This window comes from Bactrocera tryoni, chromosome 5 (genome assembly GCF_016617805.1).
Source record: "Bactrocera tryoni isolate S06 chromosome 5, CSIRO_BtryS06_freeze2, whole genome shotgun sequence".
In the NCBI taxonomy this organism is placed as follows: Eukaryota; Metazoa; Arthropoda; class Insecta; order Diptera; family Tephritidae; genus Bactrocera; species Bactrocera tryoni.
Genome location: NC_052503.1, coordinates 52,089,196 through 52,116,790, shown reverse-complemented (window position 1 = coordinate 52,116,790; position 27,595 = coordinate 52,089,196). Strand labels below are relative to the sequence as shown.

At 36.4% G+C, this 27,595-nt stretch overlaps 2 protein-coding genes across 5 annotated transcripts; one reads left to right on the top strand and one right to left on the bottom strand.

Moving 5' to 3' along the window:
- The first annotated feature begins 3,372 nt into the window (after positions 1–3,372).
- Positions 3,373–25,841, top strand: LOC120776559 (alpha-protein kinase 1). 4 transcript variants are annotated; one of them, XM_040107314.1, is made up of 3 exons: positions 3,373–3,572; positions 3,629–3,689; positions 22,561–25,841. In XM_040107314.1, exon 3 carries the CDS (start codon positions 22,684–22,686, stop codon positions 25,753–25,755), a length of 3,072 nt encoding a protein of 1,023 aa, XP_039963248.1. In that variant the 5' UTR covers positions 3,373–3,572; positions 3,629–3,689; positions 22,561–22,683; the 3' UTR covers positions 25,756–25,841. The 4 variants fall into 4 exon arrangements, with proteins under 4 accessions (XP_039963248.1, XP_039963250.1, XP_039963249.1 ...); XM_040107316.1 differs by lacking the exons at positions 3,373–3,572; positions 3,629–3,689 and adding an exon at positions 21,261–21,351; XM_040107315.1 differs by lacking the exons at positions 3,373–3,572; positions 3,629–3,689 and adding an exon at positions 21,529–22,110.
- LOC120776558 (dynactin subunit 1-like) lies at positions 15,853–20,474 on the bottom strand. The gene has a single exon (XM_040107313.1). The coding sequence runs from the start codon at positions 20,369–20,371 to the stop codon at positions 16,574–16,576; it is 3,798 nt and encodes a 1,265-aa protein (XP_039963247.1). The 5' UTR covers positions 20,372–20,474; the 3' UTR covers positions 15,853–16,573.
- Positions 25,842–27,595: the final 1,754 nt, after the last annotated feature.

Here is a 27,595-nt window from a genome sequence, read left to right as displayed (position 1 = left end):
AGCTGCTGCAACATTGCCTTCGCATCACAAAATATATTGAATTGTTTATAAATTAAAACTTGGCTGTCTGACTGTTGTTGATTTTCGTAGGTCGGCAAAAGTGCAATTCCACTAAGCATATCCAACACATTGTGCACCGCGACCGCCATCACTGTCAGCTACCATTAAACAAAACCATTATTTCAACGCAACGATGCTGTGACTTTTAACGTATTGAATTATAAATGAGGTCAATTGTTACGGCAAGTGAAGCTATGTGCCAGTACACAGAAAGTAGTCCTTGTGCCTTTACTGCATCAGCGGTAGGAAGTGTGATGCATGTCGTCGATTTTAAAACAATTTCTGGTTTTGTTTTGTTTATCCACCTCAGTCTGTCAACTTGTTTACTGACATCACTGCCGAATGCTAGGAGTAACTGCCAGCAGGTTGCTCCTTTCTAAAGCAAAACAAATATAACTACCACGAAATCATTAGCTGACACGTTTCTTCGACTTGTGACGTCTTGCAAGTTGTATCCCGCAAAGAGTTGCAAGGACCCCACCCCCGCATGAGTGAGTGAGTTACCGATGAGGCTGACACTCTTTGAATTCGGCGATATTTAGATTTAAATGTCTTTTCCGATATATTATGGCATTTGTTATGGGTTTGCTGACAGTGCTCATGGGAATCTCTTGCCTTCGTAGAAAACGGATATTCATACAATGTTCAAAAAAGTATCATGCCCTAGGTTTCCGAGGTAACTAATGGTTGAATGACGTTATACGCAAACACACGTATTACCAAATTTATTTATATATGTATGCATATTTGTATATATATTCGCATGCTCCATTATCCAGCACTATATGTTTGCCATCCCCTGCGCAAAATAAAATATCTAAAACCTAAATTATTTACTCACCTCGCTAACATACTATTCACATACAGCGACAAATAGTTAAAACAACAATTTTGAACGGGCTTGACTTCAGTTTTATAAATATGAGTATTCATATTTTTTAAATAAGTTTGTGCCAAGGAGTTCTTTTATTATACATAAACATTAACTTTGGTTGCATCGAGGCTATAATACCCTTTACAAATACAAAATATTTTGATCGTCCAGGTTTTATGGCAGCAATATACTAAAGTGGTCCGATCTGACCTATTTCTTCCGAAAATGCATCGTTGTCTTGTTATAGCAGTCCGACAGATGTCGGCAGTTCCGATAAATTAGTAGCGTTTTGGAGAGAAAACTCGTATCTAAACAAAAAAATCAGATCGATACCTCAAAAACTGAGAGAATAGTTTGCGTATAAACAGACAGACGAACATTGTTAAATCGATTCATTTCGTCACTCTGTTCATTTATGCCATAATTCTAGATATTATTTAATTGAGTCTTTAGTATTTAAAAAATATTAATTCCTCATACTGAAAGTTATATATTTCTTAACTACTTGATATCGGATGGTAAAGTGAAATAAATTTGGTAATGATTTGTGCATTATGGGATGGTCTCAGTGTGAAATTTTGGAAAAATCGGTTTTCGAGCATTCACCGGTTTCTACTCTCAAAGCAAGGGTTTTGAAGATATCTTGTTCTAATTTGGAGAGAATATTTTAAACATTAATCGCTATCGCGCTATGGAAGCTTTTAATTTTTTTTTTAATTCTTCCTATTTTTTTTCTACGAAAAACTGTCGAAAAAAGGGGAATCGATACTTTTTGTACAAAAAGCCGATATTTTGTCAAATTTCAAAAAAAAAAAAAGAAAAAAAAAGCTTCCATAGCGCGAGAAGGACTTTCTGCAGACTAATATCTTTTTGAAATATTTGTTTTAGACCCAATCGTGGACACCGAAAAGGACCGTTTTTGTTTACGTGTCATTTCAACAATTTACTTAACTATTATTCACCCAATAAGTAAACATAAGAAAAATCATTTTGTATTCGTCATGAATCTAATTGTTTACAAAAAAACGAACCGATTACTTAATTTTAACATTTTCGCAGCTTTACACTGAGACGATCACTTATCACAATTACATTGGTTTATTGAACATATCTCTTAACCCATTTAAGCTATAATTACCAAATTCGCTCACGACCAATCCTGTTAGCTTTACACCATAAAAGTGAATGAAAACAAAAGAATAACGGTAACGGTAAAAACGACTGAAACTGTGATAAATCAAATATAAAAATATCCCAGAGACATAAAATCCATCCGGGGTGGTAGGAGAGGGCTTTATGAGAGCCGGGTAAAAATTGGGGAATGGGTGTGGCATTGCCTACTTTTAGTAGAATCCCGTATCTCAGAACCCGCCCGATAAATGCACATAAAAAAACCCAGGTTGAGTATGGAATTAGTAATAATTAAAATAATTCTGTTGATTAAAATGTATGTATGTATGTATACAAAAATTTTTAAAAATAAATAATATAAGATAAGGGTTGTACTCAATTATGATAAAAACGCAGGATCTCCCAATAAATCTGTTCTATAAAAAGCAGACGTAAGCAAACAACTTGTCTATATGAAAAGAATTTAGAAGAAAGATTGATTTCCGTTTTCCTCCAATATTGATAAGTAGCATACACACTTTCTAACTCATAAGGCGTTTTCTTAAGAAAGGGACGTGTGATCAAACGTACACAAGCGTGTCTGTGAGAATTGTTACTTGGTCTATCGAAACTTTAATAGAAATCTCTGGTAGCGCTGTTGGCTAATTAACCGATTGCTGACTTACGGGCAAGAGTCTTGGTTGTTAAAGAAACTTAAAAAAAGTCACAAATAGATGGCGCTAGTCAGGGATGCACATATAATTTTAAATAATATGTTTTTGTTCTTAGGGAGCAACTTATTTGTGAACTTCTTATACAATTTAATGAATAGATTCAATAAACAGTGCTCAACTTAAAATACATAAATTTTATAATGATTAATTTTTTTATATCTTATGTGATTGTCTTTAAACTGTTAAAGAACGACTGTTTCATGGATTACCTTCAAAAAAACTTTGAGTTTAGAACTGGAAACATAAACGTTCCCATAATTCTAAGTAGAATAAGCCCGTGAAGAATTGTTTGATAACTTTGCCTACATTCAGTATTTTAGTTATAGTTTAGCCAATACATAAATATTGAAATAATAACTGGAAATTTGTCCAGGGGTTTTGTTATATTATTAATGAAAATATAAAAATATTATACTTTAATTACCATGAGTTTTTTTGTAGCAATAAATTTGATATGCTTGTTATGTCAGTTCGTTTTTACTTCTTACCTGTGACATTCGAATATTCTTTATATTTATTTCGATTATAAACAGTTCACAATGAGAATAGAAAGATCAGCTGTTGTGATCTGTCAAAATAATCAACGCGCTGTCTCTATCAGTAAAAGAATCGCACAAGTGGATTTATATTGTTTTAAAGAAGATTTTTTGCTTTCTTATTGTGAAAATTTGCTTTTTTATGCAACTTAACATTCATAGTTTTTGTGTGGAAAGTTGAATTGCATAATTCTTCACTGGCTAAAATTATTTTGTCTGCAAAGACATCCGGATACTGCCGTGCAACAACTTTGCCAAGTAAGCAAAATGACGAAAAAAAATTGGTTTATGTTCGAAAAATAATTTCATTTCAGGAGTTAAATTATTGCGTCTGCCACTTCTCATAACTAGCAAAGGTTTGGAAAATTGGACCAGGTAAGTGAATGTTTAAAAGTGTTGTCAAAATATAGTTCAAGAATGCGTAATATTTGTGCTTTGTGTGATTTAACATTAGGGCTTCATTTGTATATACAAATATATGCATATATAATATATAGCTCTGCCTAAATGCGAATACATATATAATATTCTTCGCAAATCAAGGTAAAATCGTCCATATCAAATAAAGTGCTATTTAGGGCTAAAATATGTTGGAAGTGCTAAAACATGAATCTAATATGGAAACATTTTTATATAAAAATATTAAGAATTGATTGCTTCACAAATTGCAATGTAGTTGAATTTTATTATTTTCTATTTCGAAAAGTCGTTTTATTATAATCCGTATAAAATCTATTTTTTCCATAAAATGGTTCGTAAATAATAATGTTTAAATTATTGATTTTATTTCAATGTTTTGTGAATATAATCATGACTCATACACAACAAAATTATATTCCGACTACTACCACAAACGAAGGTAAAACACCAGCAAATGAAGAGGTTTATAAAAAATCTAAACACTTTACTTTCTATCATCGGTTTTTAAATAACGGATTTTTATACGATGATCTGGGTATATTAAGTTTGCCATGAAGTTAGTAATACCCAGAAGGAAACGTCGGAGATCTGCGCTGTCCATCTGTCCATCCGTCTGTCTGTACATACGCGAACTGGTTCCTCAGTTTTTGATATATCGATTTGGAATTCTGCACACCTTTTCTCCCAATGAAGCAGCTGCCATAAAAAGTGGGGAATCAAAATCATTGCATTATTAGCACAATATCTTTTCGAAATAAATTATAAATTAACAGTACAATCTTCGAAGAAATGTTCCGATCGGACATTGGAATATTTGTTTTTGTGAAGGGTATTTTGAGTGTGTATTTTTTCTAAAACTTTGGTGTACTAAACCAAGCAATTTTGTTGTGTAAAGAACTTCAATAGAAAAGACAGTCACACAAATAAAAAAAATTAACGTGGACCAGTAGTCAACATCTTTGAATGCTATGCTAACTTTTAATGCCAACAACAAAATTAATGAATTCGATTAAATGTAATATAAAACAATAGAGTTGAATTGTTTTGAATTTTGCCCCTTACTTATGCGCCTGAGTATGGAAAATATAAAAAGTTTGGAAAAGTTGATTTTTACCTTTGCCATTACTTTGTTATAATTGAGTGGCTTGACGCGAAATGCACTTTTCATGTAACTGTTCCTCAAAAAGCTTAATTGAAAATTAAATATTCAAAAAATTGATATGGCGAATAAGGGCTATCTATAGCTGTAAAACGTCGAGAGTTCAGAAATATGTTTTATCTCGCCACTTGTCAACCGCGTTGATGTGTTACACACACATACATGCACACAATTATACTGGATCACATATAAACATACTTATTTCACACTTCGCACTCCACATTTCGGCATGTTAATGTTTCCTTGAACTGGGTATGGGATGGTGACAGCAGCTCAGGTATTCCACAAAATTGTTCATACCTTTCCGCGTGCAAATGCATTGATATGAGCGTATGTAGTATCTTTAAAAACATTTATCAAACCATTACCAGCGCTTTGGCTTTTAACTCTGAGAGGCATATACTTATATTATGTGAGGTGGAAAGGGTTAATATAAGTTTAAATTTAGCTTTTTCGTCATCCTGATAGGAAGTATACATTGATGTACATTTCTTCCAAATGCAAATATTACAACAGTGTTTTTATATAAATAAATAAAATATAAATAAATTTTATGCACACCAAAATATAATTTTTTGAGCCAATTTTTTGGAGTACAAAACATCAATATTCTGCAAATTTCGCTTAAACGTATCATTTCACCATTTATTAATGAAGCCTTTGCTAAATATCTGAAACTATTGTGCTCAAGTATTTAATTGCGATACAAAAATGTTAAACTGCCGCTAAAGAAACTAACAATTTTCTAGCTCAAATTAAGCTATACAATATTCTCTAGGAGGTAAACGCTCTCTATTCCTACCATAGCTAGTTGCTGGCTACCAGAATCGATCTGTATTTTATATGGCCGAGTGCTGTTCTGGTATTCTAATAATTATTGGACAGTCGAAAAAGTCCTTCCGTATTTCTAATCAAATTTTTTTTTTTTTTATATTTATAATAATAAATAAATAAACAAGGAAATATTAAGATTATGGCGGCGGTATTTGTCATGACATGTAAAGAAAAACAAAACAAAATAAGAGTGAATTGCATGTAAAATTGTGGAACTTTGAAGTGAAATATCTCGAAAACTATGCGTCTGAGGACGGTATATGTGTATTATATTTTTTAATCCTGAGGGCCTCCACTATCCATCGGTACCATCAAATCGCGGCGCCGCAAGAATCGTAATCGTGCCATAAACAAATATGTACAATTTTGGTCGACCACTTATTGTAGTTTTTCCGTTAGAGACATTATTCCATCAGTGTAAATCGAAATTTCCAGAACGGAAGCGAGCGAATCAGTGTTGTGCTACACGAACTGATACTGCATCGTCTCCGTAAACTACACAAACTTCATTGGTGGCTTGCGTTGCATTCTTCTCTTTTTTATACAAAAATTTCAAAATATATCGAATTTTACTGTAACTGCTTCTTGACAAAATACGACGACCCAATATTTGTAATAGAGGTTCTAGTGTCCGAATAGGGTCGGTGTATTTGTATAAAATGTTATAATGTCACATTTTTTATATATTTTGTTGAGATACTATTAACTGTTCCGTCTTGTTAAATGATTTACAAATTTAACAGCTATTCTTCCTTTTTAGATTCAGGTTTCAGAGATTCAGGCTTAACTAATGAATTTTTTTCGAAAACACTCACATAGTCCTAAAACTCTTAAGGGCTTTATTCCACCGTCTGCAAATTATTGCGCAATATAAATTCGAGTTCAACGAAGTTCTGTGTTGAAAACCCGATAATTTATAGTAGAGGATATATCTACATATGCTGAATATGTGCTTTTTGAGTTAGCAGTGACCAGTGAATAATTTTAAATTTTCTTGTGAAATTTGTGCATGCGGTAATATCGTCTCTTGAGAGAAGGGAGAATGGAATATGTATGTATATTCAACTGTATTTCGTTTTTTTTGGAACGAAATTACTTTATGCAATGTTTCGCGATTCAACGCCATTACATCCAGCGCCGTCGTGGACGCGCTTTGTATCCGGACAGTCAACTCGACAGCATTTCTAAAATTATTCTGAAGCCTTTCGGTTAGGAAAAACATGAATATATATTTTCCTAAATTATTAAAATTTTCCATTCATTAGTTAAGATAGAGTCAACAATAATGCTTTCCTACAAAATGTTTATGCCAATGTATTACAAAAAAGTTGATTCGTATCCACAAAAGCAGCGAAATTCTCAATTTTGGGGCATATTGCCATTTAATAAACTTTCCAATCTTATATGTAGGTAGGTAGGAGTGGTGCCCTGTTGTATTTATATGTACATCGCAAAGTTTAAATTTTTTTACTCTCGCAATATGTTGCGCGGAATATAATAACTATTAAATGATACGTGTAAAAAATGAAAATTTAAGTGTACATTTTCTTTACATAATGTTCAAGTGCCAATAAGAAGAAGAAGCAGACCATTTTTAATGTGTTATGAACTGTAATTTTTTTCATTGTATTTAGTAATGTTTGGAATTGCATCATGGAAAGATATACGCAATAACAACGTTTACAAATTATTCCATTTTATTAACAAAATAATCTTTCTCCAATATCTAACAATCCAACAAAATAATCTTCTTCGAGGCTCACTTTCATCTGAGTGGTGTGGTAAATAAACAAAACTGTCGATTTTGGTGCGAAGAAAATATAAAATTACATTACATTCACCTAAATTGATGGTTTGGTTTTGGTCTGGTGGGATCATCGGTCCGTACTTATTTCGTAATGATGCTGGTGATACCGTTACTGTCAATGGAGAGCCGTACAGATCGATGGTAACCAACTTTTTATGGCCGCAATTGGAAGAAGTTGATCTTGACAACATCTGGTACCAACAAGATGGAGCTACCTGCCACACAACACGTGCAACATCCGAATTTTTGCGAAAAAAGTTTGAAGATTCGATTATTTCAAGAAATTTTGACTTTGAATTGGGAAATTTTAAAGTCGATTGGGTAAAAACTGTTGATAAGTTATTTGTCTCGCCAATTGGAAAACGTAGTTTTGAGAAAAATGCGTTTAAAGTTTCAGAGGTGGAATAACAGAAGAATATGTGGGCTTACTATATATGCTTAAGGGGTTTCAGAGGTTCAAAAAAATTATATTCTTCCGATTTTTTTAATAGTTACAATTATATATTTTATTTATAATATATGACATATTAAAGATACACATCTAAATGGTATTTTCTGAATTCTTTATAAAAAATGTTGAAAATTTAGCCATGGGGACCTCATCTCCCTGGGCGCCTAAAAAAAAACTGCTGTCGCCATGGACAGTATAATTCATCATTGGTTCATCTAAAATCAAAAAACCAAATGTATAAATCTCGTGTTGGAACGAAGGAAAAGAAAAAAATTTTAATTTGAATTTTTTAACGAACTTTAAACAAAAAATCTAATTTTTAGATCGCCATTTATTGGCTCGAAAGAATTAGTTATAATAGTTATAAAAAACACAAATTCCTTCGTTCAATTACTAGATAATGTTATTTTAAAGACGTTTGCAAAATTTGAACAAAATCGGTCCATAACTTTTCGAGAAATCGTGTCCACCGACTTCAAAAAACAGTTTCGAGAAAAACGCGATTGACGACGGCGCACTTAGCCTAGCATCTCCGAAACTATAACTCGAATCAACTTGAAAATTGTTATAACCTCCAAGGGAAAAAATGCATTTCCACTCTTATTATTTACAAATTGTTATATGCGTTTAATCAGATATCTAAGTATTTTTAGGTAATTTTACCAAATAAATTATCTGGATAAAATATTTTTAGTGAATTAGTTAAAACCTATTTTTAAATGTTTTAAAGTGTTTTCTTAATTAGTGCTGAGTGCTTTTGAAAAAAAAAAAGATTAATTAAATATTGAAATTTTAAAAAATGTGAACAAAAATGCAAGTATGTTAAAATATTTTAAAATTTCAAATCGATCTAAATAAAATTTTAAGGGATAGACTCTTCGGAAGTTCCGCCCATCAGGCAACGTCAGTATAGCGTTTTGCTTTAGACGCGTTTATCTCAAAACTCAATTTCTTAAGTCGGTTAACATGATTTATCAAAAAGTAATGGAGCAATTTTTTTGAAGTTTTGAAAATACATACATATATACATATATATAATTTTGTAGCCTTTGAACGAAGGATTTTACCAGTTAGTGTGTTCTTTGTTTGTCCAAAATCTGTTAAAAATTCTAATTTTAACTTTTTTCCGTCGTCCAATAACCAGATTGCACTAACGAAATATTTCTGTTTTGAATGAACCAATAATGAAGATGATGCACGACTAGATCATTGTTTTTGAGATGTTAAGGGAGATGAGGTAACTACAATTGAGTTTTCGGAATTTTCAATTAAAAATTTTACAAAATAGTGAATATTAACAAGTAAGGAAGGTCTGAGTTCGGGTACAACCGAACATTTTATACTCTTGCAACTTGCAAAAATCGCAGCCGGCTTAATACCTTCAGGTGTTACAAATATTGGAAAATGTAGCTAAAGGGTTTAACTTCATTATTCGACGAAATCGTGAATGGATTACAATCAAAGCGAAAATTATTCTAAATCATCCTCAATCGATTTTATCTATTTCAGCCAATACCATATGCTACTAACGCATCACATTCTAATTAAATACTGTCTGGGTTTCATTAAGGTACCTCCCATACCATCACCAAAAACATTTTTGGTCATTATTTATGCAAGGTTTTAATCCGTTATATTAATTGGTGCTTTATTTGTCTACCGCATGTGAAAGAATCGGATGGAATTTTAAATTGTGTTATATGGGAAATAGGGGTGGTTGCACTCCGATTTTCTTCATTTGCACTGTGGCATAGGGATATCAGAAGCATGTGATGTATGGAATTGGGTTAATATCGGTCGAGTAGATTCCGACATGTGCGGGATGCGATAGATACTGAGAGCTGAAGAGGGAAGCGAGACGCATTTGAAGACAAAAAAAGAAATTGAAATTTAAGTGTGCTCTGCCCAATCCCTAAAAATAGAGACCCCACAATCTGCGAAAACTACCGTGGGGTAAGCCTCCTCAACATCGCATATAAGATTCTATCGAGCGTATTGTGTGAAAGATTTAAGCCCACCATTAACAAACTGATTAGAGCTTATCAGTGTGTCTTTAGACCTGAAAAATTAATAGCTGACCAGATGAGCCAAATCTTGGAAAATACCCGTGACAAGAGAATCGACATGGACCACCTGTTCGTCATTTCAAAGCTGATATTGAGAGTACGAAAAGGAGCTGCCTTTATGCCGCGATGTCGGAATTTGGTATCCCCGCAAAACTAATACGGCTGTGTAAACTGACGTTGAGTAATACCAAAAGTTCTGTTAGGATCGGGAATAACTAATCCGAGCCGTTCGATACCAAACGAGGTTTCAGACAAGACGACTCCCTTTTGTGTGACTACTTCAATTTATTCTTGGAGAAAATAGTTCGAGCTGCAGAACTAAATAAAGAAGGTACCATCTTCTATAAGAGTGTACAGTTGCTGGCGTATGCCGATGAAACTGATATCAATGGCCTCTTCAACAACCGCGTCGTTAGTTCAACTTTCTCCAGGTTGGACAAAGAAGCGAAGCAAATGAGTCTGGCAGTGAATGAGAACAAGAAAAATATGTTCTGTCATCAAACAAACAATCGCCGACTTTCTCCTACGTCACTCTTGACAGTCATAACTTCGAAGTTGTAGACAATTTCGTCTATCTTGGAACCAGCATTAACACCAACTACAACGTTAGCCTGGAAATCCAACTCAGAATAACTCTTGCGAACAAGTGCTACTTCGGACTGAGTAGGCAATTGAGAAGTGAAGTGATCTCTCTACGAACAAAGAACAAACTCTATAAGTCACTCATTATTCCCGTCTTGCTATATGGTGCAGAGGCATGGACGATGGCAACATCTGATGAGTCGACATTACGAGTTTTCGAGAGAAAGGTTTTGCGGAAGATTTATGGGCATTTGCGCGTTGACCACGCCGAAAATTGCATTCGATAGAACGATGAGCTGTATGGATTTACGACGACATTGACATAGTACAGCGAATTAAAAGGCAGCGGCTACGCTGACTATGTCATGTGGTCTGAATTAAGGAAAACACTCCAGCTCTGAAAGTATTCGACGCAGTACCCGCCGGGGGAGGCAGAGGAAGACCTCCACTCCGTTGGAAAAACCAGGTTGTGAAGGACCTGGCTTCACTTAGAATCTCCAATTGACGCTACATTGCAAAAAAAAGAAACGACTGGCGCGCTGTTCTAAATTCAGCAGTAACCGCGTAAGCAGTGTCTACGCCAATGTAGAAGAAGAAGATCCCGAAATGAGGATTTGAACCTAAATGTTTTTGTGTTTTTAGTTTTTAAGAAAACCGTAATGTAGGGTTATTTTCCTATTTCGCCTATTTCTACACTATCGTAAGAAAAGATTTATCTTGTGCAAATTTGGATAATATAGCTTTATTGGTTTGGAAGATATATACATAAAACTTATTAGTGGGCGAGGACATGCCGTTGTACCAAATTACAATTTTGTATCTTAATGTGAGGCGGCTTAGTTACTGCAATGTTTACGGTTTAGTTTTTTGGCGTTTGTGGGTGTGGTAGTTTTTTGTTACGCTCATCTACAATACCAAACTTCTTATGGTGTTAAGGAACATATAAAGTTTCATCAATATATCTTAGTTTTTACCCAAGTTATAGCTTGCATGGACGAACAGATAGACAGTCACCCGGATTTCAACTTGTCTCGTCATTTGGATCATTTATATGTTTTTAACCTCGATTAGTTTAACATGATACAATCGTTAGGTGAACAAAACTATTATACTCTGTAGCAACATGTTGCAAGAAACTCACCTAATTCCTTAAAGTCAAACGGAAAGTCAAAATGGCTGGAAATCGCTATATTGAGTATATTGGGACTAGGAGAAAGTGACAATGCATTAACTTTATATTACTTAAATATACTCGAGAACATGTTCCTAAACTATTTTATAAATATAACTCAAAAATAGCCCAATACCTTCGCTATATAGTCTAATATAATTACAAAAACTGTATATGGGTGTTATAGTATATCCAATATTATATCTTCACTTAATGTTCATAAGATATCTTCCACATTGAGCGGTATATTCGGAAACAGCCAACTGGATAGTTAAAATACTAATTGTAATACCCATATAATGGGAGCTAGGGGTGTTATTGACTATTATTACCCAAAAAAAGACGGTTCCCACGACAGTCGGGTCTACGAAACCGGAACGGACCCGAATTTTTATCCGGCCGAGGACAGTGAACTAGGCAGAATTCGGTCCCTAAAACAACAACAACAACAAAGATGGCCTTAGAGTTAACTTACAGAGTGACAGATACTATATATGGTATAAAGTCAACAGGATGTTCAAAGATCTTGATAATGGGTATTTGAGACCTAGGATAACAATCAACCTGATTTTATTCATTTTAGTTATGAGACAATACTGTTATTAGATAGAGATACGATCTTATTTTTTTTTTTAATATTTTACATATTGATCGGTATATATTGTATAAAGCCATAGGAAAGTTCGAAAATGTTTATAATACAGGGTCCGACAAGTGTAACCAACTTCAGACCGTTCGCGCAGCTGTCGCACTGGAATCAGCTGTTTATAAATTTGCTGAATGACAGTTCGGAGTATTGTTCACAAGTGTACAAAAGCGTTTTGCCAAAAGTGAACGCAAAAAAAAGTGATCAGCGATGGAATTCAAACATAAAAGTATGATTCTTTTATATTTAGCTTGAAAATCACAGCCAGCAATTGTTCGTGAGCTCAAACACCTTAATGTGAATAAAGTTTTTGTTTATCGCACCATCACTCGTTACAATGATACTGGTAGCATCGCAAAACGCCATGGAGGTGGTCATCACAAGACTGCAACGTCACGTGAGATGGTTCGGAAAGTGAAGAAGCGACTTGAGCTAAATCCACGACGAAGTGCCAATCAAATGGCTAAAGAACTGAAAACATCCGACCGCAGCATGCGACGCATATTGAAAAATGAGCTCAAGGTCAAGCCTTACAAGTTCCAAAAGGCCCATGATCTCACACCGAAGCAGCAACAAGTAAGACTTGAGAGAGCGAAGCAGTTGCTTCGCTTGGCCGAAAGCGTTCAAATTCCGAACATTGTGTTTTCTGACGAAAAAAATTTTCAATATGTGGCAATTCGTAAACTCTTAAAATGATAGGGTTTACTTGACCGACCGTTCATACGAGAATCTAAGTCATCGGTTGGCCACCAGGAGGCAGCACCCGCCACAAATAATGGTTTGGACCGTTGTCACCGCAGATGGGAGCTCTCCAATTGTTTACATCGAGCCTGGCGTCAAAGTAAATGCGACATATTATCGAGAAAGTGTGCTGGAGGTCTTCGGTCGCAAACCATGGACGTTTCAATAAGACTCAGCACCGTCTCACAAAGCGTGAGTGAACCAAGAATGGCTGAAAAACAACGTTCCGAACTTCATTACGACCACACAATGGCTCTCGAATTCACCAGATGCGCATCCAATGGATTATTCTCTCTAGGCCATTTTGGAGAGCAAGGTTCGAAGTATAAAATACACCAGTCTCGAGATGCTGAAGAAAGCCATTGTCCGTGAGTGGGCCAAAATACCGGCAAGTCACATCCGGCAGCTTGCGATTCGTTTTTTGGCCGTCTCAAGGCCATAGTTAAGGCAAAAGGTGGTCATATCGAGCAAAAGTGAATTGGTCCTGAATTTATGATTATTTTCACACATTTTGTACTTAAAAATAAATAAAAATAATTTTCCAAACCGAATTTATGGCTTTTTTAATTGGTTACACTTGAGTGCCGGACCCTGCAGGTGCAAAGTTATGGTTCGATTTTCACAATTTTTAGGCCCGATATCTTCATTGGTATTTGAATTGTATACTGTAAAGTGAAGTATTCTAATGAAACTCAAAATTATGCTATATGGAAAGTAGATGTGATTGTGGCCCGATTTCGCCAATTTTTACGCTGCCACATATGCATAAAAATGTGGTCTTGTGGACTAATATACAAGTATGTACATATGTAGAGATGTTACTAGGTTTCACCTAAAGATATTTATTTAGAGAGTTATTACTTTTAGAAGTTTTCAATGGTTTTCATATGGCGGCTTATATGAGCGTGGTTATCATTTAATTTTGATTGTTTTCACAGTGTGCGAAGAGGCACTAAAATGACTTGTTCTCAGCATGTTTAGCTTAAATAACTTGCTGAGAACAATAAATAAGATGTTTGTGAGATATGGTACTACGGATCACTTCTGAATTTAAAAAAATTGCAGGGAACAGGTGCCTCTCAATCACAGTTTTGCATCTTGATTTATTTCTTATGGCACTTTAAAGTTTTTAATGGAATTTTGTGGGCGTGGTAATGGTCAGATCATGTCTATTTTCAATATCGTCATTCCTTTCTTGCCAAGGAACAAGTTTCACTCAAATTATCGGATATACGGACGGACAATAATTTATACATATACATACGTATATATATAATTCCATATCTATCTCGATCTCGGCGATTCATACAACCGTTAGGTGAACAAAACTATCAATCTCGGTAGCAATATGTTGCGAGAAGATGTTAAATTTACTTGCATTCTCCAAACGCATAAAAAATAAAGACAACAATTACATTGAGCATTTATATCCGGCGCACCACTCACGAAAAAATTACATAAACCACTTAGAAAATGGCAACAAAGGCCTAAAATAAAATGGTGGTCATGCAAGTATCGAACTGAAATATTTCTATTATAGGGTAACTGTTAAAATATGCATGCGTATCTGCATTTCAGTACACGTACATTAGATGCATGGATGTAAATAAGTAAGTATATATGTACATTGACAACAAGGGATGACCAATGCCGATCGAAATGTGTAACAATCCAATGAGCGTGCGTGTAGCCTTTAGTATCGCGCAGCACATGACACTAGCATACAGTAGGAAATCCTTTGTAAATGCATAGTATGCAAGTATACGCTGCGGTTCATTGGACGGAGGGTTGATCAATGTTATAAAATGGAGAAAGGTCAGTGGTTGGAATAATAAGTTAAGCACTGTTGCACTTTAAGTTTGAAAATCAAGTTTTTTATGAAGCATAAATTAAAATTTATTATCTTGGAATAATTTGTAAAAATATGATAAGTATGAATAAGACAAAATCAGACATTTTGACAGTTTGTTCAGTAAGTAAAGCCCAGTAATATTTATGCAGCATTCAACAATAAATAAGAACACCATTAACGAAGCTAAATAATTTATTGGCAATTTTCAAAAAATACTCCATTAATTTGTATGAAGACCTAACTTTTATTTAATATAACTGCTTTTTGTAGGTAGTTTAAAATAAGTTTAATAAACAAGAGTTTAAATACATGCTACTGCTGATTTTTAATTAGTGTTACACACTCATTAAGCTTCTCTCCAGTTTTTTCTACCAGTTTTTGTCTAAACTTTGCCTTTAAACTACGATGTTTTCAATTTCATTAAATGCACTAAAAATTTGTTTAAAGTATGCTAAATTTTGTGTTAGCAAAGAGTAATTTTTCGATTATTGTAAATAACAATATTTATAAGGCTACAATTTAATAAATATCCGTAAAGCCAATAACAAAGCTTTATACTGCTATTACCAGAGTTGAGACAATGGATATAATAAGTAGTTATTATTATTTGTTATAATTTATTATATATATGTACATACATATGTATGTATGTGATTACATATCGTCATCTAAAATGCAAAATAACATTACATCACTTTTCATAAGTCCACAGGCGTAGAAAAAACGATATAATAGAAACCAAACCACACATATGGAAACAAAATTTGAGTTTTAGTTATGAAATGGTTATATATCAGTTATAAAATGATTATATATCGGTTATATAAAACGGTTATATATATTTGTTATATCTGATAACCTGGGATGTTAAAATTTTATAATCATATCACATAATGTATCATATTACATAATGTACGCAGTAAACTGTAAGCAATAAAAAAGACAATTTCGATTTTTTTGATGATACGTAGTTTTGCATTTCAGGTGACAATATATAGTGGTAGTAATAAAAATAATATTCTAGAGAAGACTATTAATTTCCAATGTTTTCTTTTTTATATTTATTACTATTCATTAATTATTATCATTATTCATCTTTTTTGGTTTCATCAATTAAAAGATGAGAAATTTAAGTAATACTGTTTTCAGAAGGATTTTGATTGAATCTGAATGAATGAATATAACATAAAAAAGAAATTTGAAAATCATATACACCATTTCTAGAATAATCCATAGTGTTTAAAAAATAAGTGGTGTTCTTGATCACATTAAAAAGGGTTTTTGTTATATTTATAGAGATAATTTTCACTAAAAAGTTTTCTTAAGAATATAATCCTCAACTCGATCAGCTAAAGAGTTGGGCGAATTAACGAAAAATATTACTTTCCAATAACTACGACAATCACTTATCAATGCCTTAGCATCAAACTAATTTAGTCCAAAAAAAACTTATTAATTCACATATCTATAGGCCACCGTTATATTTTTGAAGTGAAAGGAAATGCTGACGGCACGAGTTCTAAAAATATCTTAATTAAATATTTGGTTTACATCTTTCGTGCCGAAAGCGCCGAAATTATTTGATGCGCTGCGGTGAGGATGTGTCTTATAGTATGTGCTCCATGTACGTTGCAGCAGTTCATTTGATTTTCGTTTTAGCGTGCAACGTTCGTTTTCCGTAACCGGTTTTAATTTGATATGTGAAAGAATCCATTGGTTTTTCAGCGTTAGTAACTCCTTGGCGAGTCGGGTTTCCGTTGCGTCTACCATGCGCCTTTGGTGTGGCACATATAGTGGCTCGAAGCTGCGCATGCGCAACTTCATTTCGTCGATGTGCAGCTTACAACGTTCCGCCCGTTCGTAACGTAAGCACTTATTAAGTGTTTCGATTTCGCGATAACTTTCGTCTGTGGAAATATTGATGACTGCCTTGCGTGAGATAAGTTTCTGCTCAAGACGTGCGTGGTTCTGTTCCATGGCAAATAGTTTCTCTTTTATAATATTGAATGATTGCGCGATTATATGCTCACGTTGGCATATTAGCTTGTCGAATTGTTCTATATATTCCGTAATTTGCGTCAGAGCTTCCTCTTGGCTGCGTTGCACCTTTGACAAGTTCCGTTCGGCGATCTCTTTTCGTATTTGCATTTCGGAGAATTCGTTCTGTTTCATTTTCGCCAAGTATTTCTGTGTTTTGATTTCCTTATCCCGTTCGGTCAATGAGTGCTTCAAACTCTTTATATCCTCCGAATGTTGCTTTAATTGCATTGAACGTTGCAGCAGCGTAGTAGCGGAAGAGCGTACGAACATCGTATTTTTGTTTGCGCTGCGCACAGACTCATTCTCCGAGATGAAAATAGTGAGCTCATTGATTATTTCATCGAGCTGCTGAATGCAATGATGGAATAAGGCAATTGGTGTTGGTTTTTCCTCAGCAGCATATTTTGTACAGTTCGTAATAATGATTTTCCAAAGCTTTTTATGTTCGATGGCTGCGTCGCATAGGCGCTCTCCATTGGCGGAGAAGCTGCTTGTTGATATGTCCTTCGTTGCATCTTTGGCTGTTGCTATTAAAATATTAATAAATCGGCCGAAATGTTCATTCGTAGTTAGTATATGCTGTATGCGCTGAATTTGTTGTTGCTGCATGGCTGAAATATCAACTGCAGCAGCAGGAAGTTTCCGTTGTAATTTGCGTAACTTTTGCTTGAATTGATTAACGTTTTCCATTAGAAATTGCATGGCCCAAAATGATTCGGTATTTTCATCTCCCAACTGTATAATTGTATGCAGTATGCCAGCATTAGTATTGATGCAGTCCAGGCACACATCCAGTACTTCCACTAGCATAACGTAGAGTTGTTGTTCGTCTATTAACTCGGCAAGATTTTGCGAGCAAATGAGGTTGGTGTAAAGCGTATTGAAAAATGATAGAGTTCGTTCCACCGATTCCATGGGTGTATTTTCATCGAGCATGTCACCTTTTAGGCGTTTAATCAATTCATCGATAGATTTCTCCTGCGTTTCCATTTCTCCGCGATAAATAGCTGCATGTGTGCACACCTCATAATCGCAGTGATTCAAACCGAAAATTAACTGTTTAATGACCAGCTTAAGGCTGCGCAATACATATAGGCATTTGCAACGGAAAGCGAACCGGTGTACGGAGAATCCCTCGAATATAGTGTTTTTGGCAAACTCACAGGATGATGGAAACTTTTCATTAATTATGTGGCAAATAATCTCGATTTTCTCATACAAACGCTGCAGTAAGAGCAGCACCAATATGATGTCATATTCGCAGCCGCGCAGCATGATCTCCTCGGGCACAAACGCTAGAAGGTGCCCAATGTGAGCTTTGCACAGTTTGAGTTCAATTGCATTTAGCCGCGAGTCGATGGCCCTTTCGCAAGCCTTCGTCACGGAGAACATTTGATTGAAGTCGATACTTTGAGTTTCGTCCTGATTGGAGAGGGTGCTGCTGAGATCATCTGATGTGGAAGTGCCAGTACCTGTAGCAATGCCCAATACATTTGTTGGCGGATCTTTTGAGAGTATATTGTTATTTAATGTTTTGACAAGCTCTCTAAATTTCATAATAGTTACGTCTCGATCATATATTGTTTCTAGCGTATTATTCTTTTCCTCTTGCAACATTTTGATCGTTAAATTGAGAGCATCAATTTCTTCACGTAAATCCAATTCTAGTTCTTGGTTACCTTCAATAATTTGTTCGTGAATCTCTTCCAGGGCCTCGAGCTCTATTACTTCCTCCTCCAATAATTTGACACGCTCTTCTAGTTCTATTTTAGATTCTGCTAAGGATGTAACCATCGATTCCGCACCAAGTGCAGCGTCCACTTGTTCTTTTAAGTCGATTATGTGCATTTCCATTACATCGATGCGCTTCGAAAGTATCTCCTTGGTTTTCTTAAGTTCTGAGATTTCGGAAGTTTTCGTCTCCAATTCTTTTTTGGCCTTTTGTAGGTCTTGCTTTTCGTGTGTCAAAACATCGCGCAGTCGCACAACCGTCTCACGCAGTCGTTGATTGTACTGTTCGAGACGTTTGATTTCTGTCGCTGACGGCTGTATTATTTCTTCCTTCAACCCATTATCTGTACGTACGCCTGTTGTACCTGATGTTGAATTATCATTCTCAGCTCTCAAGATTTCAATATCTAGCATCAGTTCTTCAACACGCTCATTTGCCGTTTCCAATTCTATTTGCAGCGTTTCAACACGTTCTTCTGCCATTTCCTTATCCAACGTGAGCAGTTCAATGTTCTCAGCCACTTCATCCAGTTCACGTTTATACATGGTCTTGTGTTCGTTAGCCTCCCTCAGCTCTTGTCGACAGCGTTGCAGTTCCCGTTGCAGCATACTATGCTGCTCCATAATTTGAGTTTTGAATTCGCTTAAGTGCTCCTTTTGCAAACGGATCTTTTCGAGTTCGTGCAAACGCCGTTTGTCTTCTAAGCGTTGACTCTTCAACTCATTTAATTCGTCATTTAACTTGACATTTTGTTCCTCCAAATCCTTATATCGCTGTTGTTGCCGTTGCTGTTGTTGCAATTGCTCTGTGGGGCTGATTGCCAGAGCACTGTGCGATCCATTGTTGAGGTTGAACACAGTGGGCGAGCGTAATGGGTGACCGGGTGTGAATTGTGTATGCAGTATCTCCAGAAAGCCCGTTTCCACAAATGCTGAACGCTGCCTTACACAACAAAATGACTCTGAAGGACTAACTGTAGTTTTACTGCGCTTTGGTGCCGCCACTGATACGGTTGCACCCGTAAAGGATAGTTCCAGTTGAGTATTGGAGGAGATAACACGCTGATTCGCTTGCAACGGCTGATTAATTTTGGTTGCCTTCAGCAGATTTCCATTCGAAGTTGCTGCTGTCTTGCTATTGGGTGCTTCCGTATGCAAAGTTGTTGATCCATCAGACTTTTGACTCTTATTTTCACTCTTTTCCACTGCTTTCCCGCTTGCTGGCGTTGCTGTTGCAGATTTTTCGCTTCCCGCTGGTTTCACGCCACTGCTTTTGCTAGCCTCTAAAGCTGTTGGCTCTGTCATTTCATCGGTTTCACAATCCCGAATTAAAATCAATTGTGCTGGCCGTACGAAGAGTCCACAATTAGCAGGACATTTAAAGTAGGTAGTGCCCTTGACAGTACCATTATTCTTGCCTTTATCTTTTTCGTCCAGCACCACGCCTATCCACTTGCCCGGTGAGAAACTGGTCAAACCCACGTACGCTATTTGCCCACGCAGATTTCTACCCACAATTTGCACATTTTGGCCAATTTTAAAACTGCGCTCGGCCATTTTACTGCATTATTTTAACATTTTCGCAATTTTAACTTTTTGCAGGAATCTATTTTCACACAAAACCACGAACGGCAGCAGCGTATACAGCAAAGGAAATGAAAGATGCTCGTCAATATGGCGGATAACCGCCACCATAGTTGTTGTTACACGTCCCACTACACTCAAACACCTACATGCGTGTGCATGTATATATGTATATATGCACATTGGTGATATATAAATAAATGTATTGCAACCCCCTCTAACACAAGTGGAATTGGCATTGGAAAACTTTAAAATCGTTGAGAGAAGCTTTAGCGTGTGCATATTGCAATGACTGTATTAGTTTTATTAGTAATTTTATGTAACCAATTGAGCAGCCTAAAAGTATGCTTCGAATAATGCATTAAACCATACAAGCTAGTATTTGACAACTATCGCAACTTACCAGTTCACTAGCAGGCATTTCAAGCAATTCAAATCGCTTTTAAACTTTGCCCAGTTTTGCCAACGGCGCGTGAATGTTTATCTTTTATTATTATCCGCGGCACTTATAACAAACCGAACGCAAGCCACTGTTTGTTAAATTAATTTAAACTTGTTTAAGAATATATTTTGGCGGTTAGAATGCCGCTTTTGCAGCTGTTCACTTGATTATTTTACTATTAGAATTAGGTTTGCTGATTTTTTGACTTTTTTACACTTTAAAATGTAATTTGCGCACACGCGGAAAATTCATATTTGTCTTGCTTTCGTAGAGTGGTGGTCGGTTGTTGGTGTTGCACATAGAGGACAGCGACAAGCGTTGTTTCCTGAGTGCACGAGTGCGTCTGACGTTTCAAACGTCAACTTTACCGTCAATCCAACGATTCACTGTTCCACGCCACGAATGTAGCGGCGACTTTTTGGCGAGAGTTTCTGCGTAGCATGGTGGTGTGAGTGTGCAACTTTGGAAATTTTAAAACGGCCTTTCGCGTCATTTTTCCCATCTGCGACGTGTGAGTTAACTTTTGCGACTACAACGGCGCTAGCGAGTTTACTTTAAAAATTTCGAACGCACAATAAAATCGAAAGAATACACGCATAGTAAAAAATCTAAGCTCCCAATTGTTTTCGTTCGTGCATTTGCGAGATTGCATTGAATTGTTGTGTTGTTTTTGTGTTTTTGTGTTTTTGTTTTTTTATTGGAAGTTATACGAAGGGGTGAACCCTCAAATCATCCCTTCCAGAGTTTAAACTAAAAAGCGAATGAACGAAGAAAAGGCCTTCAAGAGGACAGCGGTGCGGTGAAACGGGTTGTTGCTGCTATTGTGTGGCATTGCGCGAGATGCGTATCCTTTTTTTACCTCAAATAAGACACACACACAAATGCAATAATATGCAATGCATACTCGTATAGCAGTGCTATGACAAGCACAATTTTACACGCCACACACTTCCATGCGTACCGATTCCACCAGCTCTTCATACAAACAAATTTGCCGGAATACGAGCGCTCAACTGATTCACGTACATATGTATATGTGTAAGCCTGTTGGCACACGAGGAAATCGTTTTCCATTTCGCCTATTTTGTTCCGTTTCCTTTCCCGTAGCTTCATGTCTAAGTGACAGATTGGACGGTTCGTAGTGCCTTTGGATTCCTGTTTTGATTTTAAAGTTAAAAGTATTAGTATTTCAATCTGCTCCTCTCAAAGTGCAGTGGCAATCGAATAAACACATACAAATACATACAAACTCAAGTGCAAATACACGCAGGTAGTGCACGAAGTTTTGCTGAAAAATCTAATTGGCTATAATATTTGATTTTTCGATATTATGGCCAAATTTCTAACTGCACACCACAACAACAGCACAAAGGACGATATTGGAAAATCAAACATTGCCTTTGCTATAATGCAAGAGCGATTCGCCAAAATGTCACAGGATTAACCAGTTGTGTTGTGGCATGTAAATATGTTTAAGACAATATTGAGTTCAATTTTGTGCTTTTCGTGGAAAATATATTAATGCAGTTGCACGTTGAACAGTTAGTGTTTTGAGTTATCGCAGCTGTTGATATACATATGTACATATGTTGTTACCGCATATGAGCACACATACATATATGTATATATTTGCAATTGATTTTTTGAAATACTATAACACATATATTTAATGATAATAAATTTTGCTTAACATATGTTTTTCTCTTTCTTCTTTATACAGCTCCTGGCTCCGACATAGAAACATCCGACATCTCTTGCAAAACTACAGCATTTCTGTCTGCTTGTCTGGATTGTAGCCTTCCTTTGTTTGATATAAATAAGAAGAGAATCAAAGAAGACCAATATGGATAACAACGAAGACTCAGTTGAATGCCCACTTTGCATGGAGCCCCTTGAGGTCGATGATTTGAACTTCTTTCCTTGCACATGCGGGTATCAAATATGCCGATTCTGCTGGCACAGGATACGCACCGATGAGAATAAATTGTGTCCCGCATGTCGCAAGGAGTATACGGAGAATCCCGCGGATTTTACGCCGCTAACTCAAGAGCAAATTCTTGCTTTCAAGTCGCAGAAGAAACAACGCGACCAAAAGCGTAAGCAAAAGGTACGCGTGACTGAGAACCGCAAGCATTTGTCGAATGTCAGAGTGGTGCAAAAGAATTTAGTATTTGTCGTTGGTTTGCCGCCACGATTGGCCGATGCCGAGGTACTCAAGAAGCATGAGTACTTTGGCAAATATGGTAAGATCCATAAAGTTGTGATAAATCCGAGTACCGCATATGCTGGGGTACAGGGTCCGTCTGCTTCGGCCTATGTCACTTATGTACAGAATAATGATGCTCTGAGAGCCATACAAAGTGTCAATACCCGTAATATAATAATAGATGGCAGACTTATAAAAACTAGTTTGGGTACAACAAAGTATTGCAGTCATTTTATGAAGAATCAAGTGTGTCCCAAAGGCGATTGTATGTATCTGCATGAGTTGGGTGATCCAGAGGCTAGCTTTACGAAGGAGGAAATGCATCAGGGCAAACATCAAGAATATGAGAAACGCTTACATGACGCATTAGTTGTGAGTTCAAACAGTGCTAATACGAGCGGTTCAAGTGAATCAGGTCAAGCAAATGGTAGTGGTGGTGTGCCTGTGTGGGGAAGTAATAGCGGTGAAAGTAATCACGGCAGTGTTAATAAAAATGGTAAAACAAATTCCAGTTCGCCTCCTCAGGCGACAACTTCGTCTGGTGTATCCTCACCCTCATTACTAGCGGCGCCTAATGGGGCTTCGCCGGAAAGCGCAACAGATCCTTGTCCCACCTTGTCACATTCACCAGTTAATAGAGACCCTGTAACAACGAGTTCTGGTGAGGCTAAAAATAAAAAGGAGAGGGGTAGACACGAAAAAGTTAAAAATGACAAAAGTGCAAAATCAAAAAATAAAAATAGTTCAAATGATGTCAATAAAGGTTACGTTCTTAATGCACAGCGGGAAAATAGCAGTCATAATAGTGATGTCAAAGATAGCTCGGAATCGTCATCTGCCGATGGTAATGCGTCAATATTCGACAGCCCCGTCCAAGAAGGTAACGTTACACCAAATAATATTAGTTGCAGTACAACAAAGGGCAAAATAAGTAAGCCGAAGGCTTCGAAGAAAAATGTCGACGAAATCGACATTAAGCCAATTGAGGACTGTCAGAATAATTTTGGTGGAAACGAGAGTGATAAGGTCGAAAGCGAAAGTAGCAATAATATAAATACAACATCAGAACTTTTCGAAAGTCCAGAAGTATCAGGAAACGAACTAACTGATAGCAAGGAGACTGAAACTAGCGAAGGAGATGATTTGTTGGCGGATAAATCGTTTGAAGATACTAGTTTAAATACTGAGGAAAGCGAAGATCTTGTTAATACAAAAGCAGCACTTTCACAACTAAATCCATTCGATAACAAGTTAATGCCATTGTTCTCTCCTGGCACAACTCTGCAAAATCCAAACAGTTCAGAAGACAAAGTCGAAGACTTGTCCAATCAAATGAATAATGTAAAAATATCACCATTGCCCGATTTATTAAAGGGCATTGAAGAGCAACAGTTTCAACAAGTACATCCACATCAACAGAAAGAACTGGCACGACTACTCGAATTACACAAACAAAATAGTTTATTTGGCAATTTGAATTTATTACAGCCTAATTTACCACCAAGTGGTGTGCAAAACCATTTCGGCAGCTTATCTGAGATTGGGCAATCGCCACTAACAACTTTGGAGCACGCATCAGAACTTCTCTTGAGTCAAAATCTGTATGGCATAAATATGTCGAAATTTTTTGATTTTCATAAGAATCAGCAATTACAGTTGCAGCAACATTGCGGCAACAATGATCAGCCTCTTATGAATGGAAGCAATACGATTTTAGAAAATACCTCGAATCCCTATCAGTTTATGCAACACTCGGGTCTAACGGGTTTGCAGCAGCAACAACAACAACAGCAACAGCAGCAACAACAACAGCAGCAGCAACAACTTCAACATCAACAGAACCAGCAAAAACATAGGGCTCTTGGGCAACTTGACTCAATGTTGGCGTTGCAACAACACCATTCTACCATACAGACGCCACAACATAATTTGCTGCAAAATCACAGTCGAATGCAAAATGAATTTTCCAGTAATGCCTTTGTTGACGACGATTTGGGATTCGATCCGTTCACAGAAACGCAAAAGGGTTTGGCTGAGCTGATGGAAAATGAAATAGTTAAACCACAGCACCCTAAACCCAACATCAACACCATTCGTGTAGGCGCCGAAACCAATATGATGCACCAACACCCACTACAACATCAACAACACAACATTGATAATATGCAACGTGCTCGCATGCCCCCACCGGGCTTTAATCATATGAATTCGTTTGGATTAAATGCACCACGAGAGCACAATACAAGCAAAATGATGCAATTCCCAAATATGGGAGTAGGTAATAGGGGACATTTAAATGATATTCCACATTTGTCCGTTTTCAACGCTTGGGATTCACATTTGCAATCGCCCCGACATCAATTACCAAACTTTGGTGAAATGCAGGCACATCAAATGAATCAAAATAATCGAAATGCCGGTAATTTGGGTAATGACTGGACTGCAATGGATCCGGCCATACTATCTTTCCGGCAATTCCCATCGGGCCCTCAGCCATCTCAAATGCTTCATCATCATCAACAAAAGGATTTGTTTGCTCCACATTTGGCACAACAACAGCAGCAAAACAGTTTCGGCAACCAAGTTCATGGCGGCGCAAATATGCACATGCCAAACAACCAGATGAACCCCCAGTCTGCCGCTCAAGCGCAGGTTAATGCTAATGTTCAAGGAATGTTGGAATATCTAAAAAATAATCAATTATTTTAAGCGACAGGAAATTATAACGAAATTGTAAAACTATTGCTTTTAAACAATAAATCTATCGCTTGCTTATCTTTTGTTGGTTTAATAGATTTAATACTTTTTCATTTAACACTTACAGTGGTACGATTACGTTCTGTGAACTTTTTAGTTTCAACGCTTTACGGCTCCAAATACTTTTTTTGGAAGGCGGCAAATAACGGATGATCCAGGTAGAGGTCCTTTTTTCAATAGCTTTTTTTGAAAGATCACGCTGTCATGATATGGGTATGTAAACAAGCAAAATTGCCGCGTTTGGGACGAAGAGCAACTTGACAAGACGACTATACTTCCCACACATTTCATCAATAGTTGGATTTATTGAGAGAACACTTTGGTGAGCAGATAATTTCACGTTTTGGGCCGATCGATTGGCCACCAAGATCGTGTGATATCACGCCGTCAGATTTTTTCCTATGGGAATATGTAAAGTCTTAAATCTATGCTGACAATTCCGCTTCGATTCAGGCCTTGGCGAAAACATTACGCCGCAACCTCGAAAGGGATCACTCTTTATTTTGATAAATTATTGCTAAATCTTGTTTGCTCTATAGCATACCATAGATCTTGTGCATTGTGTATGTAGGTTTGTGTGCAGGAATGTTTCCGAACGCACAATTTATTTCGGTTCTCACGACAGTCGGGTCTACGAAACCAGAAAGGATTGAGATTTCTACACGACGATGTTAACTCAAAATTATGTGAGGCATATTTTATGTTGCTACGGCTGTAACGTACATATTATTTCATACTTACATATGTGTTGGAATTAATGCGGCCAATGAGCTTTTCAGAGAAGAATACTGAATTCTTTAAGTGGCGTATAAATTTGGGTATCCTATGGAAGAAGATTGTAAGCGAATATAGCTATAGGGGAATAATAATCACTATATTTAGCTATAAGGAAATACGATAGTTAATACCAAATTATTGCACTTGTCAGACTTTAACTGCGATGACGATTCGATGCCGATATTCAGTGGATTTGTATGCGGCATTGTTTAGTTGTTCATATGTATACTTATTTTATTCTTATTTCTTCCAAATTTGTGGTTCGAACAGCGTTGTGGGACCTTCCAAATTATTTTCAATAGGCTTTGTTTTTGTGGGGTCTTGCAAAAACCCAATCATCCCATTTAGCTAATCTGCTCGATGTGCGAAATGAAATTCTATCATAGATTGGTTGTTTGTTGTGATGATAAGCGAAACGATCGCACAAACCCTATCCCATTGATTCTTCGTTGTGTTGACTCATTAGACTTAAAAAAGAGGGATTTTTTGGGAAAAAATTCAATATTTTTGCACAATCCTTCAATTACTTTCGGCTTGCGCATACGAGGGGTGAAGATAGGGCACACTATGAATTGCACAAGGCTCAAATAACCCAAAACATAAGGGAGGTTTTGCTCTTTTACTTCTTTTTCCTTTGCTTATGTGTTTGCTTGTGTGTGAGTGTTGTAAATAATTGGAGAAATTGCTTTATCACAGGAGAATGTGTGCGTATGTTTGGTAAAAACATATTTACTTGTATCAGAGTAAGACTTCGCTGTAGCTACTTAGCTCTTTGACTGCAGAGTGTTAGCTTTAGTTTCAACTTACATACCTTCATGGCAGATCAGACTACTTGACTGGCATCCATTTAAGACACTCTCAGAGTAAATGCCATAGAAGATGCTAATGCCGAGCACGCTGTAAAGAAAATATTCTTACAAAGACTGCGCGCGGCCAACGAATGGCAAAGGGGTGCGCAGTAAACTTACACGTGCACATACCAAACTGAATGCAGGGAAAATCTACTTGCAGTTTG